Source organism: Ornithorhynchus anatinus, chromosome X2 (genome assembly GCF_004115215.2).
Source record: "Ornithorhynchus anatinus isolate Pmale09 chromosome X2, mOrnAna1.pri.v4, whole genome shotgun sequence".
NCBI lineage: Eukaryota > Metazoa > Chordata > Mammalia > Monotremata > Ornithorhynchidae > Ornithorhynchus > Ornithorhynchus anatinus.
In genome coordinates this window covers 9,116,867-9,132,535 of record NC_041750.1, presented here as the reverse complement: position 1 = coordinate 9,132,535, position 15,669 = coordinate 9,116,867, and the positions used below count along the sequence as shown (strand labels likewise).

The following is a 15,669-nucleotide window of genomic DNA, read 5'->3' as shown; positions in this document are numbered from 1 at the left end:
GCTGCTTCTCAGGTTTTATCTGAACCCATTGGGTTTGGGTCCAAATCAGCTCCTTCTGGTGTTTCCATGTGAGACCCGTGTTTGGCAGCAGTGGATCTTTTGCATGCTGCCCCCTAATCTGAGGGTGGACTGGTCTGGAGCCCTAAGGGGCCACCTACAGAACATTGGTTCGAATCCCGGCTCTGCCACTTGTCAGCTGTGTGACTGTGGGTATGTCACTTAACTTCTCTGTGCCTCAGTTACCTCATCTGTAAAATGGGGATTAACTGTGAGCCTCACATGGGACAACCTGATTACCCTGTATCTACCCCAGTGCTTAGAACAGTGCTCTGCACATAGTAAGCACTTAACAAATACCAACATTATTATTATTTACCCTATGTCGCCCTGACTTGGTCCCAGCCCCACAGCACTTACGTTCATGTCTGTAATTTTATTTATTTATATTAATGTCTGTCCTCCCTTCTAGATGGTTAGTTCGTTGTGGGCAGGGAGTGTGTCTGTTTCTATTATTATATTGTACTCTCCCGAGAGCTTAGTACAGTGCTCTATACACAGTAAGTGCTCAGTAAATACGACTGAATGAATCAATACACCCCACCCTCAGCCCCACAGCACTTACGTAACTTTCCTAATACTTTGCCATTTTCCTTATCTGTAATTTATTTAAATGTTGGTCTCCCTCTCTTAAGACTGTAAACTTGTGGGCGGGGATCATGTCTACCAACTCTGTTCTTCCAAGGGCTTATTACAGTGCTCTGCACACAGTGTGCACTCACCATCAATTGGCCCAGGGAAACCTTGAACCAGATTAATGCCAACTTGAACCCAAGGTTTTGGGCAAAACCAGATCGGCCTTGGATTTGCAGGGAGGGTGCGGGGAACAGAGAGCCCATGCCAACTTGTTAGGCAATGGGAGATTCCCAGGAGAAGGGAGCTAGCTAGGGAGGAGAGCACTGGACTGGGAATCGAGAACCAATTCCAGTACCCACCCACTGCGTCCAGTCTCCCACTGCTTGTTCTCTATCTGTAAAACACTGAGAATAACCCTTGTCCCCTTCTGCCCGCTGGCGCGGGGGTAGTACGCAAAAAGAAATTGTGGATGGATTGTCTAGACTGGCCCTTGAGGATGCGTTTTCTTCCGTTTCTCACTCCAGACTGTATCCTGGGACCGCAGCCGCAACTGTCTTCAAAGGTGATCCACCTCGATGCGGTCCCTTCCCCGGTGGGTTCTTCCCCACCGGCCGAGGTCTACTCGATCCCCAGCCTGGAGGAGGTGCGGGTCTCACTGGAGGAGGTAGAAGAGGAGCACAAGCACTGCCCCCCAGCAGACCTAAAAACCAAAGGGACCTCACAACCATGACTCTCCAAGCTGCAGGGATCAGCCGGCTGGGCGGAGGAGGGTTAGTGATGGAATACCCCTAAAATGTGGCCTCAGAATCCCGTTCCTCACAAGAGCAGAGCCCATCCGGGCAACTGCAACTGCTTCTCTTGCGGGGACACGATCATATCTCGCCTGGGAGACCGGCAGACGCACAAGGATAACAGTACTTGCAAATGGAATTTAACCCCCCCAAGAGCCACTCTTCTCTGGAGGCGTGACTGGCAGAAGGAACGTTTTTTTCTCTAGGGCAGCTCCCGGGTGACAGAGCATGGTGTAGACGTGTTGTTTCCGAAGCAGCTGCCTTGACATCCCGGTCAGGAAAGCAGGCAGCGAGGAGTCTCGGAGGGATTCTGTTCAGCTCTCGGCCCTCTCGCCCATCTCCCCCCGATGTCTGTAGGTCTTGGGATCGGCCAAGCCTGTGATTCCTCCACCCACTCCCGTGCATTAACCCGGTCCCCTTCGACAAGGGGCCACAGCAAGCTGCCCGCCCCAGGCTCAGCTGATCTCAAGAGGACTATTTTCTGAAAGACTCAGGAATCTGAATCAGTTGGGCAGGGGGCAGTAGCTTCTCTGAACTCCTGGAGCTGACCCCCAGCTGTTCTGGGAAGAGGGGAGGAGAGGAAAACCAAGTCACTCACCCGCCCCCTTCTTGGTCGCTCACTGCATGGGGGGCTTCAACACGACCCACCCGGACAGTCTGTGGACCAAGACCAGGTGGGTGGGGACCGTGGCTTGTTTCAACCGCCCGACCACCCCCTCCCCCACCTGCTGGGAACGGCCCCAGCCGGCACCGCAGGGTTTCCCTGCCATAAGTCTTAGGTTTTAAGGAAATTTGCCTCGCCAGGAGCCTGGCCTGCTGCAGACTACACTTAACTGCCCCTGCATTCTCCAGCCATTCAGTCACCTCAGACCCCAGGGTGGCTCCCTCCTTCCCACCCCTTCTCTCCCACCGACCCACCGGGTCCAAACCCTTCGTTTGGCTTCAAGAAAATCCACCAGTCAGGTTGCCGATGACTCTTTTTATTAGTCGTTCGCTGCCTTCCACGCCTCAGTTCTGCTGCCGCCGTCTTCAGTCACAGGCAAATTTACCACTAACTACCCAAAACTGGGAAGCCTCCCCCTTTCTTAAAGGGCATGACCGCATGCTGGCTTAGCGCAGTGAGGGCGTACAGAATGAACTCCGATTCCCGCTTCTTTGGTTTGGACATCTCCTTCGGTCCTGGCCCCTGCCCTTATCTCCCACTCTGTTGGATTGTACTCTTCCAAGCGCTTAGTACAGTGCTCTGCACATGGTAAACGCTTAATAAATGCCACTGATGATGATGAGGAGGAGAGGCAACAACAAATGCGCTACCTGGAGATTCGGGGCGATCAGCGGGACCTACATGGTTGTCGACCCCGGCGGGAAGGCAAGGATGCAGCCAGGAGCAGGAGATGTTCCCGAAGGATGCATTTTCCTCCGGAAAATAAATAAGCAGGATTCCCCCGATGGCCGTGCCACGGAGCGGTGCAGCCCAGTGCAGGCTAGGAGTCCAAGCGGCACAACGGGCTGTCGTATACCATCTGTAGCTTCACCTTGTGCCCTACCAACTCCCGGATGTTGTTGATTCCATATTTGATCATGGTGGGGCTGGAAGGAAAGAGCAGGGTCAGCGGGCCACTAACAGGAGTGGAGGTGGACAGCCGGGACACATGTCTGATACGGCAAGTTACACGAACCCAGCCGACCCCCGGCCCCGGGGTAGGGGGAAAACTCTCCCCTCCGCCCAGCAGGCAAGACACCCAGAAAAGTGGTGCCAAGTGGCATGACGGGTGGGGAGGATGGGGACCGTGGTCGAGCGGGCAACCTCCAGGGCACTTCTCAGCCCTGCCAATGGGCTCTCCCAGGTCCCCAAACCCTTTTCCTCCATCCAGAGATGGACACCACCCTCCCTTCGGTCCTTATGACTCAGGCACCCCGCTCTCCCTCCCCAAGAATGGCTATGGTAGGACCGCTGACAAACCCATCAAGCTCTTCACACTCAGGAATACACAGTTCACCCCGTATGGGGAAGGTGACTTGAAATGGTGTTCCTAAAAATGGCTCGCCTCAGCCAAATCAGACAAGGCACATCTCCCTGTCTTGTGCCACCTTTACACTCAAAACTGCCCTCAAGACTGCTGGACCTCTCGGATTTATGAACTCTACTACTCATCCACAGATCCGTCTTTCCATTTTCTTTTTCCTCCGATCTCAAATGCACTCTGTGTCCGTCTCCCCTGCTGAGATGCTTAGCACAGTGCTCGGCCCACAGTAGGGGCTAAATAAATATTACTGATTGACCGGTCTAGCCCAGGGACGGGGATGGGGCTTGATTCTGATTAGCTCTGCTGAACCAAGCGGACCCTGACACTGAAACCAGCACAGAGCTGAAGGGGAAGGAGTTGGGGTGCCTCAGCCTGGCTCTGAATTCTCTCCCATCCCAACGGTGGGGGGTTCTTACCGTTCCAAGGAGAGTCCCCAGGCAATGACGGACACCCCTTCGGGGAGTCCCATGGGCAGCAGCATCTCTGGGCGGAAGACCCCCGAGTTGCCCACCTCTACCCACTTCTTCAGGCCTGAGGGAAAGACAGAGACAAACCTCATTAGCCCCTTGGGGAGAGAGCTACAGGGATTACAGGTTGCTCCCTCTCACCCCCAGAGCAAAGCAGGGCAGGAGAGGGGATAATGACTCCGTCAGAGTTCCGGATTAGAAAGCACCACGGTAATCTGCTAGGGGCTTGAGGCAGTTGATCCTGAGGTGGGGAGGGATGGATGTTCCTGCTAATTCTGGCTGGCTTTAAAGCACCTCCTGGCTCTGCTGCCTGGGAGATTGGAGCTGGGGGTTAAACAAAACTCAGAGGGGGTGGGCGCTCACTGCAATCGACTGCAGGCAAAGGAGCTTTCTGGGAGTCCAGAGGCAAGATGGCCACAAATTCTCCCTCCCCACGCTGCCCATCCCCTCCCCGCAACAGACCCTGGAGAGAAATGGGCCAATCTCTTATCCTAGGGCCTCTGATTCTCCCGCAGTCCCTCTGGCACCTCACCTTGGTGGTAGCTGAAGACCTCCATGCTGGGCTCCGTGTAAGGGTTGTAGGCCGGTTTGAAACGAAGCTGTGTGATGCCTGCTCAGCCCCACCAGAGGCGGGAGGGAAAAAAATTGAGATCGAGATGGGTCAGCAGGGTGGAGGTAGAGCACTAACCCAGCCAAGAAACCTGGGCTTTGACCCGTTTCCCCATGTCCCCCTCACCCAATTTGGTGAAGAACTCCTTCAGCACACCCATCAGGTCACCCAGGGTCAGGCCATAGTCAGCCACCACCCCCTCGATCTGGTGGAACTCAGCCAGGTGTGTGGCATCCAGGGTCTCGTTGCGAAAGACACGGTCGATGGAAAAGTATTTGGCTGGAGAGAACTGCTCCTGTTGAATGGTACGGTCTTTAAGGGTCAGGACCAGTTTTGGTTTTTTTTTGCAAATTCCCCCTGGCACCTAGTAGGGTGCTTTGAGCAAAATGGGTGCTAAACGGTACACCCTGGAGGCGGAGGAGGACGGTCTGTGCAGGGCGAGACAGACCCCAACAACCTCCCTGCTCCCAAACCTTCCTCGGTAGGAGGATGGGGGGGGGGCTGGAGACCGTCGAGTCCTTCGTCTCCCATCTACTTCTGACTCGGCTGGGGAGAGCAGCCCCCTTCTCTCTGACCTACCTGCTGGGCCAGCCGGTACAGCATGCGGGCACTGACAGCTGTGGTGTGAGTCCTCAGAAGGTTCTTACGGGCCTCCTCGATCTTCCAGTTGTACTTGTAGCTGCAGGGGAAATGGGGCAGGGTGGTGAGGCCTGCTTGAGAAGGCACCGCCAGTCTCAATTCCCCCCTCTCTATGCTGTTCACAACAATAATAGTGATAATAATGATAATATTTGTTAAGCACTTAATATGTACCAAGCACTGTACTAAATGCTGGGACAGAGACAAGACAATCAGGTTGGACACAGTCCTCATCCCACATGGGGCTCGCAGCCTAAGTGGGAGGGAGAGCAGATATTGAATCTTTTTTTTTTTTTTTACAGATGAGGAAACTGAGGCAAAGAGAAGTGAAGTGACTTGCCCAGGGTCACACAACAGGCAAGTGGTAGAGCTAGGATTAGAACCTGGGTCCTTTAACTCCAGGCTCAGTCTCTTTCCACCAAGCCATGCTGCTTCCAAACCAGGAAAAGCCCCCTCGTGGCCCAGCTGTGGGGCAGGTGCTCCCAGACACAGATGGCTTTGGAGTCGGGGGTGGAGGAGGGAGATGGGGTGAAAGTCAGCTCCCAAACCCCTCCCCTGGTCCCACCAGTGACTGCTCAAGAAACCTCACCCCTGAGAGCCATAGCCTCCTTGGGCATGAGTCTGTTTCACTCGTTCCAAGTAGTCCATGGGGAAGTCAGTGGCCTCAGCTGGATCTGGCGGGGAGAATGAGGGAGAAACTCATGAGTGAGAGAGCAACTGGGGAGAAGTTGAGCCAGGGAAGAGCCCTCTGTCCACTCAGAACCCACAGGACCTAGGTGCTGCCCCCAAACCCTTGGGCCTTGTTGGGGCAAAACTGTTCCGGACCAGTTTCCAAATTGTGGGCTCCCTGGCAACCCTCTGAGATAGCCATACAAGCATAAACACGCCACTCACGTGTATCACCACCTCTCGGAAATGAGACCCAGGCCACCTTCCGGTCCTGGGGGGCTCTTGGCTGGACCGAAAGCTTAGCTTGAGCTATGCCAAGCCATCTTTTAGCTCCACACAAGGCTATAGAGGCCAGGGGGCTGCTAAGCTGCGAGGTCACTGCCTATTTCGCTGAAGGACGAGGAATGCTGAGGAGGAGGGGGAGGGGGGTACGCCACTCAGGGGAGTTCACTCCTAACTGCTTCTCAGGAGGTTTTTTTTGGTTTGTTTTAATGGTATCTGTTAAGTGCTTACTATGTGCCAGACATTGTATTAAGCATTGGGGTAGATACAACTTAATCAGGTTGGACACAGTCCATGTCCCACATGAGGCTCAGTCTTAAGCCCAATTTTACAGATGAGGTAACTGAAGCCCTGAGAAGTGAATTGACTTGCCTAAGGTCCCTCAGCAGACAAGTGGCCGAGCCGGGATTAGAACCCAGGTCCTTCTGACTCCTCAGCCCGTGCTCTATCCACTAGGCCGTGCTGCTTCCCCGCTAAGCTGGTGTATCATTTACTCTACAAGGTTAATCCTCCACTTCCCCATTGACCCTACCCCTTCCCGTTCCCACCCTCCTGCCAGGTATCGTCAACATCTTCCAGTTTTCTGGTTCCTTCCCCCATGCTCACTGTTCTCATTCTGATAAACCTCAACCCCATAATTCCCTCCAGCTGTCATCCATCTTCTTCGCAGTTGTATCTATCCCAGTTATTTCCTCTCTCCTAGCTTTCTCCCCAATCCACAACACTCTGAACTTCATCTTCTTCATGCCATTGAAACTGCTTTCACTTGTTTTCTTTGGAGAATTGCTCTGAATTTCCAGTTATCCTAAATCTATATCGGCAGCCCTGCCCTTTTACCTCTCCAATCACGTTTCTTCCCAACCCCGAGACGTCTCCACTTGGACACCTCTCTCCCACCTTCAACTTACTATGTCAAAACCGAACTCATTTTCCTGCTCACACCCTCACTAGCTTATATTACTGTCTGTCTGTCTGTCTTCACTTCTAGACTGTAAGCTCCTTGTCGGCAGGGAACAAATCTACCAACTCTGTTATACTGTACTCTCCCGAGCACTTAGTGCTGTTCTCTGCATCCAGGCAGCGCTCAATAAATACAACTGACTGACTGACCAACCCCCAAATCTCACACCACGGTATCGAGGTTTTCTAGTCTTCCGGCCCCGGCGCTTGCAACTTTGAGTGTTGTCTTTGACGTCCCTCTCTCACTCACCAATTTCTCCTCTCCTTTCCTTTAGCCAGAACTTTGGTTGAATGCCAAAGAACTGATGATGGCGATATTTGTCGAGCGCTTACTACGTGCCGAGCACTGTACAAAGCACCCGAGGTCACACAGCAGACACAGTCCCACATGAAGCTCATCAGTCTAAGGTAGTATTGAATCCCCGCTTTACAGATGAGGAAACTGAGGCCAGAGAAGTTAAGCGACTTGCCCAAGGTCACCCAGCAGGCAAGTGGCAAAGCTGGGATTAGAATCTAAGTCCTCTGACTCCCAAGCCTGGGCTCTTTCCACTAGGCCATGCTGCTTTCTAAATACCTTTTTCCTGACTTCCTCCAACAGATGCCTTGTTAGACTCTCTGCCCCTCCAGTCTATCTTACCTAGAGCAGCAAGGATCATCTTAAGTACTGATCATATGTCATTCCCCTCTCCAAAAACCTAACTATAGGGGTTCCCTAGAGCTACTCATACCAAATTTCCCTTGATCAGAGATTCTCTTGATCATAGGGTCTCCTCCAACTGACTTTCCCTCACTTAACTGGGTGTCTCTCTTCTCCCCCCACCCCCCACCAATACTTCATACCATGCTTAGCAGAAAGCAGCTAGATGCTCAATAATTGCTAGTGGGGGCAGAGAAGGATAAGGGGAGGGACAGAGGATGGGATGCTGACAGACTCCTGGAAGGGCTGGGGAAGACAGACCCTGAAGGAAGAAGGTGTCGTGTTGATCTCTGGCCGGATGCTGCTGGGGCTGGAAGAGGGCATCGAAGTTCCAGAAGGAGCTCTCGATGAAGTTGTTGGTTGGCATCTCAGTGAAGCTGCAGGCCAAAGATAAAGAGGGCATTGCTGACCTTTACCCCAAACCCCTACCTGCCCCAGCCTCCAGGACCCTGAATGTCCAAGACCCCAAGGTTTACCCACCATAAAATGGATTCACACAGGCTTCTCCCCTCCCCAAAGGTGCCTGGGATTCAAGGGGTGCTCCTGTACAGCCACTTAGACATTGCACTCACTTTTGTTAAACTACATCCCTCCCCTCCTTCAAAGTCCTCCAAAGAGCCACTTCCTCCCTGAGCCTTTCCCTGATTGATCCCCACCCCTTCCCTTCCCAGTCAGCCTTCTCATCAACCCCCTCTTCAGCACTTCTACATTTATCTGTTTATGTTACTGGTTTATCTGCTTGCATTTTGTCTTGAGTCTCACATTCTTTAAACATCTATCTGCATGTCGTCTTCTCCCATTAGACTACAGACAGGAATTGCAGCTTTTATTCCTTCTGTACGTCCCCCACACACCTCGCAGAGTGCTCTGCACATGGTAGGCACTAAGTCAATACTGTGGACGACCCCCAGCCCCTCTCCGCCCCCCAATTCCCCCTCTCTTCTCGTTGTTTGTCCCCGCTTCCTCCCCAACTCACCCCATCTCCAGGAAGATTTGCCGGAACTGGGTGCGGACCTTCATCAGCGGGTGGAGGTGGCCACACTCGGGCATTACCCCAAGCGCTGCAAAGTTGTAGGCCTTGAACTTCATATCCCGCCAGGCACCGCTGTGAGAGGAGGGGCGGGGGGGAGGAGGAGGAGGATTGGGGGCCCCACCGCCGGGGAGTGCCCACCCACAGTGGCGTGGCCTACAAGGCCCTCTCAAACCTCCCCCACCGCCAGCCAGGATCGCCTCTCGGCTCCTAGCCCCAGGGCTTGGGTCCCCTCACCTGGCGATCATCTCGGGGGTGAGGTCTGTCTCCTGCTTGGTGATGTTGGTGCTGAAGGCGCTTCCTTTGCTCACCCAGTAAGTTTTCAGTGTCCTGAAAGAGAGCACAGGGGTCTGGCCACCGTGGACCCTTCGGAAGAGATGAGGAAAAGAGATCCGAGGAGACTGTGGGGGCTGCTCCTGTTGCGGTCACTGTGGCTGAACCTGTGACTGTGGACTCTGAACTCTAGCCACCAGACCCTACTGGGCTTTGGTTTGGTCTCTGAGTTGCCTTAGTGTTTTGTTTCATCACTCTTTATGTGACTATCTCCAGTCCCCTCATCCTTTTTTTAGTTTTAGACTTTGAGCCCCCTTAGAGACAAGGACCGTGTCTACTTGCCGCCTGGGTAGTCTTTCCAGCACTCAGCAGAGTGCTCTGCACACGGTAAGCACTCAATCTATACTACTACTGCAGCTAGGAGAAGTGAAGAGGTTTAAAAAGCTTGTGGCCTTCTTGGCTGGGGGACATAGAACCACAGGGACCCGAGCGACCCTAGAGCAACAGAAACGGCAGATTGTGTCAATGGGACTCCTGGGTTTTCCCCCCGTCAAGAGTGGCAATCTCCAACGCTTTCGTTCTTGAGAGGCAGCAAAGATGGGGCCAAGGGGTAGACGCGTCTCCTGACCACAGCGAGCAACGGCTCCTAGCCGTCTCTGGGCCTGCTGTGGACCCAGAAACGTCCCTTCACCACGACGGATGGGAGGCTCGGCGCCAGGTAGGTGTCAAAAGTGGAAGTACAGCTGCTTCTGCCGCACCGCAAGCTCCCTGTGGCCAAGCAACGTGTCTCTCAACTCGGATGTACTGCTTTCTCCCAAGTGCCTGTGACAGGGCTGGGCAGGAAGTGAGCACTCAGATAGCACTGACTGATCGACTGGTTCTGCCGATTGACCGGCAGGCCAGATTCACTCACTCATTCAGCGGTGTTTATTGAGCGCTTACCATGTGCAAAGCATGGTACTAGGCACTTGGGAGAGTACAGTATGACACCTTCCCTGCCCACAAGGCGCTCACGGTCTAAAGGGGGATCCAGGTGCAGTCTGCGGACGGGATTTTGCCCACTGATAATCACAGGAGCTCCGGCAGACAGGTGGGAGCGGGCCTGGGGCGTGTCTGGCCAAGGGAGGCAGAACAGGTCACCCCTGGGGCAGGATATGAACTCGCTGCCCTCTGGTGGGCAAAACCAACGAATACTTGGCCAGAGAACCACAGTCCCCTAACTCTTCGGTCTCCCCCACCACAGAACCTGGGTGGCAGAAATGGCTCCCCCTGAAACCGTCCTCTCCCTCCATGGAAACCACTGATCTCTAGACCCCCTCCACTTCTCTCAAGCCAACCTCTCGCCGCACAGTGCCCCGTCCTCAACTCCACCCTCTCCGCTGAACTAGACTCCCCGGCCTTACCGCCCCCTGTAGGTCTCGCATCACCAACCCCCCAGCCCTGGATCCTCTGTCTCCACAGTGTGGTGGGCCCCCAACAAGCTGCTTTTTAGTGAGGGTTTGTGATCCCGTGAACAGCAATGGGGGAGAGATTTTGCAAAGGCACTGATGGGCTTTACTTGAAGGCAGGTGAAGATGGGCCTGTGGGGGCGGAGCACGGAGGGAGGCGTGACTTTCTTTCCCCCTTCTAGCCGGTACTGGGTCTGGACCAATCAATGACTGCCACATAGAGCCACAGCTGCCATGCCTAAGGCAGATAAAAGGCAGTTGCTTTGGAGCCCCCACTCTCTCTCACAAGGGGCAGCTGGAAGCAGCATGGAGGCATGCTGAGATGCAGAGAGAAGTGAACAGCACTTAAAAGCAGAAAGAAGAAGCTTTGGCAGAATGGGCTCCTTTGAACACAGACTGGTATTGGACCCTTAGGTGGTGGAGTGAGTGAGTGTATGAATGTGCCACTCCCTTGCATGATGGTAAAACTAAGTAAAAAGCTTTTCACATTAACCTTGGTGATCAGAGGTGTGTTTTGACTACCAAGGTCATACAGCAGACGTGTGGTGAATCCTGGATTAGAACCCAGGTCCTTCTGACTCCCAAGCCTGTGCTCTATCCACTAAGCCACACCATTTCTTTAGCAGATGCCTTTTCCTAACAGGAACCAAATCCAACAACTAAAATCAAGGCTGTTCAGAGCGGAGAGAAGAATGGCTGAGAAGGCTCCTAGTGAGTGGAAGACAGGGTTCTGGCTCTCCACCTACTTTTCCACACTTAATTTCCTTCAGGAAGATCCAGTGTTCCCCCTCCTCTCGATTACCCTGCCAACGCTTTGACAAAAATCAAAACCATCAGATGTGAGCTCCCCCACCAACCCAACTCCCTCCACTTCTTCAACCTTCTCAGCCATCTTTCAAGAAATCTCCTGCCTGCTTTCAGAAAACCGACTCCTTTCACCTGCACCTCCCATGTCATCCCTCATCTCCTAAAAACTTAGGTCCACTTTATTTCCCTCCCCCTCCAACAACTCGACCTGATGGTTCCTCCCTCTCTGCCCTCAAACAGCCCACCTCCCCACTACCCCACATTTACTGAGGAAATATTAGGTTCATTTTCCCCCCTCTTCTATTATGTGACCTCATCCAAGTCACTTCACTTTTCTGTGCCTCAGATACCTCATCTGTAAAATGGGGACTAAATCTGTGACCCCACCTGGGACATGGACTGTGTCCAACCTGATTTGCTTGTATCTACTCCAGGGCTTAATACAGTGCCTGGCCCATAGTAAGCGCTTAAATACCATAATGGGGGGAAGAAAAGGAAAAGAGGAAGAATCCAACAGTCCCAGCCACCCCAGTGAGGAGTAATGGGAGGTGGGGGGGGGGAGAAACGAAAAGACAGTCCTCTAACCCGAGGGGCAGTCAGGGTCTGTGCTTAACTCACTGCCACTCACACTTCTGCTAGGAGTTTCCTCTTCTTCAGCTCATTTTTCTCCTTCTCATCCAGGCTGTCTGCCTTGCCCTGATGGGCCAGTTGCAGCTTCTCCTTCACTGTATCCTCCACGGTCTCCACCTATGGGTAGGAGTCACAGGGCTTTGCAAATGTTGCAGGGCAGAAGTACGAGCCCTCCCTTGGGGAACACTTCACCTGACCAGAGGAGCCAGACTGCCCACCACCCCCAGCCTTTTTTTTAAAATGGAATTTGTTAAGCACTTATGCACCAAACACTGTACTAAGCGCTGGGGTAGATACAAGATAATCGGGTTGGACACCGTCTCTGTCTCACAAGGGCTCCCCCATTTTACAGATGAGGGAACTGAGGCACAGAGAAGTGAAGTGACTTGCCCAAGGTTACACTGCAGACACGTGGGGTAGTCTGGATTAGAAGCCAGGTCCTACTGACTCCCAGGCCCGGGCTCTATCCACTAGTCCACGCTGTTTCCCCAACCTTGCACCGTTTCCCAACCTCCAGGGTCTCCCGACGCTCACCGTTCGGAAAATGCGGGGTCCACCAGGTGCGGTCTTGTCCACTCGGATCCACTTGTTGGACATGGCTTTGCTGAAGCCTACTTTGCCACTCGCCAGTTTCTGTGGGACGGGGTTGGGAGGAGAGGGAGGGCAAGAGCTGAAACACTGGCTGGGGGTAGAGTTCTCAGAGTCCTCCCTGCTGACCCTCAGGTTCTCAAGTGTCATTCTCTTTGGGGCCTGGGAAAGGATTATTCCACCAGGAATAGAATGCAGGCTGGGACCTTCAGAGACCATCATCCCCAGGGGACTGGTGCACACAGTTTTGGTCAGACCTGGCAGCCGTAACTAACTCGCCCTGCCCCTTGGAGCCGGATAGGGACTAGCAGTGGAGGTGAAATGTTGGCTCTACTTTTGCCCCCTGCTACGTGAGGACGGACCCTCTGCCCACCTTGCTCCTGGTTTATCCAGGCAGCCTGGGGAATCCTCTGGGAAGTGGCAAGAATCGGGGCTCTGGAGCCACTGAGACAGACTGAACCCCATCGGGTTGCAGTCTCCATGAGCTTCCAGGTCTGGAGCAGCAGCAGCTCAGGCTCCATTGCCAAGGCAACTTCTGGCTGGGGAAACGGTGCTACGATTGTATGGCTCTGCAAGTTGCTGTAGTGGCTCTGGAGTCCCAACCCCTTCTCTGTACCCCCAGGAGCCCCCTCATTACCTGGGTACAACAGGGTTGAGGCAGGGGAACCTGTCCTCATGGGGTTTGGGGTGAGAGGTGTCTCTGGTCCGGCACCCAGAACTCGAGGATGAGAGGTCAGCAGTGACAGTACCTCACCTCCAGCCTTGAGTTGTCTACCTGTCTCAATCCCAGTATCCTCCTCCCATCTTTCCCCCCCAACATTTCCCTTTTTTCCTTCTCTAATCATTCCCCCCCCCATCAATGCAGTGATTGGTCTGCGCCCAGAAGACTCATTCACTTCAAGTTTGCCCCTCTGAAGTCAGAACCGCTGAACCAGTCATGCTGATGCCCACAATTCCGACATCACTGCCACTGGGAAAAACAGGACCCAATTAAAGCAACTTCCATGGGAAGCTACTGGGGAAGAATTGCCTGATTTTTCTCCCACCCTGAGTGAAGCCCACCTTTCCCCACCGTTACTCCACATCCGTGGGGGCCTCACCATCAGCTCACTCTGGGCCAGACCCTCAGGAGGGATGCTCCAGAAGACCCGGGCCTCATGGCTGCCTTCCTCTACGATCTCCTTCCCTTCTGCTGTCAGCTCCCAGTACTTGGAGGAGTGCAGTTCTGCCTTGATGACCTGCGGGAGCAAGAAACCCACCACTCGAGCATCTCCTTTCCCTCCACGATTGGGAAGATGAGAGGGCACCTATGGGAAGCTGTCTGGAGACCTCACAGAATTCAGGGAACATCAAGATGTTTTTACCAAACATCACGGACAAAAGTGTGAGCAAAACAACCTACTCTCCCCCGTTGCCCTGCATGATAATAATAATAACTGTGGTATTTGTAAAGTGCTTACTATGTGCCAGGCCTTGTACTAAGTGTGTGGGGGGGGGGGGAGGGTGATACAAGGAAGTCGGGTTGAACAAGTCCCTGTCCTATGTGGGGCTTACAGTCTCAATCCCCATTTTACAGATGAGGTAACTGAGGCCCAGAGAAGTGACTTGCCCGAGATCTCACAGCAGATAAGTGATAGGGCCGGGATGAGAGCCTGCCTCGCCCTACCCCAATCCCCTGGACTCCCAGGACCCTGTTCCCCATATCTTCTCATGTGACATGAGAAGCAGCATGGCCCAGTGGCTACGACACGGGCCTGGGAGTCGGAAGACCATGGGTTCTAATCCCGGCTATGCCACTTGTCTGCTGGGTGGCCTTGGGCGAGTCACTTCCCTGGGCCTCAGTTACCTCATCTACAAAATGGGGATCGAGACTGCGCGCCCCACGTGGGACAGTATCTATCTATAACGCTATTTACTTATAACTGATGCCTGTTTACTTGTTTCGATGTCTGCCTCTCCCCATCCCCAGACATGTGAGCAGGGATTCTCTCTTTACTGCTGAATTGTACTTTCCAAGCGCTCAGGCACACAGTAAGCGCTCGATAAGTACGAATGAATGACAGGGACTGTGTCCAACGCGATTGGCTTGTATCCACCCCTGCGCTGAGTACAGTGCCCGACACGCAGCGTTTAACAAATACCCCCAGTTATTATCAGTAATCTCTCCCCTGGTCGGCAAAACCCCCATCCATCACTCCAAAGTCCCGGGCTGCCCCGTCGCCGGCCCCCTCCCGCAACCCGTCCCGTAGTTGCATGAGGCAGGCGGAGCAGGGGCGGACTGCTCACCTCCCCCAGGGCCTGCAGGCTCTTGACAGCGCCCACCACGGCCTGGTGCTCCACCCCCAGTGCAGTCGCCAGCTCCAGACTATCCAGCCTGTCATGATTATTCTGTAGCCGCAGCAGCAACAGCTCCGCCACCGGCCCGTCCGCCATGACCGCGGCCCGCAACACAGACGGAGAAAACCTCCCCCTTTCCCTCAGGCCTCTCGACCCGGAAGCGATTCCCCCCCCCCCTTCTTCCCTCCTAGGGGGCCGCCATCTTGGGCGGGACTGACCAAGAGCCGGTCCCGAACGCCACCATCTTGAGCGTGGCCGATGGGAGCCGCCATGTTTAGCAGGGCAGAAGCTCCGTCCCCAAGACTAGGTGATAATAATGTCGGTGTTTGTTAAGCGCTTACTATGTGCAGAGCACTGTTCTCAGCGCTGGGGGAGATACAAGGTCATCAGGTGGTCCCACGCGAGGCTCACAGTCTTCATCTCCATTTTGCAGATGAGGCCCAGAGAAGTGAAGTGACTTCCCCACAGTCACCCAGCTGACAAGTGGCAGAGCCGGGATTCTACCCCGTGATCGCCGACTCCCAAGGCCGGGCTCTTTCCACTGAGCCACGCTGCATCTCTAAAGCGGAGGAGTACGGTTCCTCGCCCAGAATAAGGAGCGGGGTGAGAGGGGCAAGCAATCGTTGTGAGCGGTCTAGGACTTTAAACCGAGTAGTTGCTCCACTTAGTCCCTGTCACGGGGCTCTAAGGGAGACCTTGGAGTCGGGTCTTGGGGCGGCATGAGAAGCATTTACCTCTCAGGGGCCTGGAGAGCAACAGAACGATGGAGGGTTATGGACAT

At 54.1% G+C, this 15,669-nt stretch overlaps 1 protein-coding gene across 1 annotated transcript; it reads right to left on the bottom strand.

Annotated features, from left to right (window-relative positions):
- Positions 1–2,383: 2,383 nt before the first annotated feature.
- FARSA (phenylalanyl-tRNA synthetase subunit alpha) lies at positions 2,384–15,033 on the bottom strand. The gene is made up of 13 exons (XM_029053213.1): positions 14,838–15,033; positions 13,652–13,789; positions 12,498–12,596; positions 11,962–12,080; positions 9,043–9,135; positions 8,752–8,880; positions 8,037–8,152; positions 5,757–5,841; positions 5,108–5,207; positions 4,655–4,823; positions 4,451–4,528; positions 3,868–3,982; positions 2,384–3,014 (listed from the first exon to the last, which is right to left on the bottom strand). The coding sequence occupies exons 1-13, from the start codon at positions 14,982–14,984 to the stop codon at positions 2,909–2,911; spliced, it is 1,494 nt and encodes a 497-aa protein (XP_028909046.1). The 5' UTR covers positions 14,985–15,033; the 3' UTR covers positions 2,384–2,908.
- Positions 15,034–15,669: the final 636 nt, after the last annotated feature.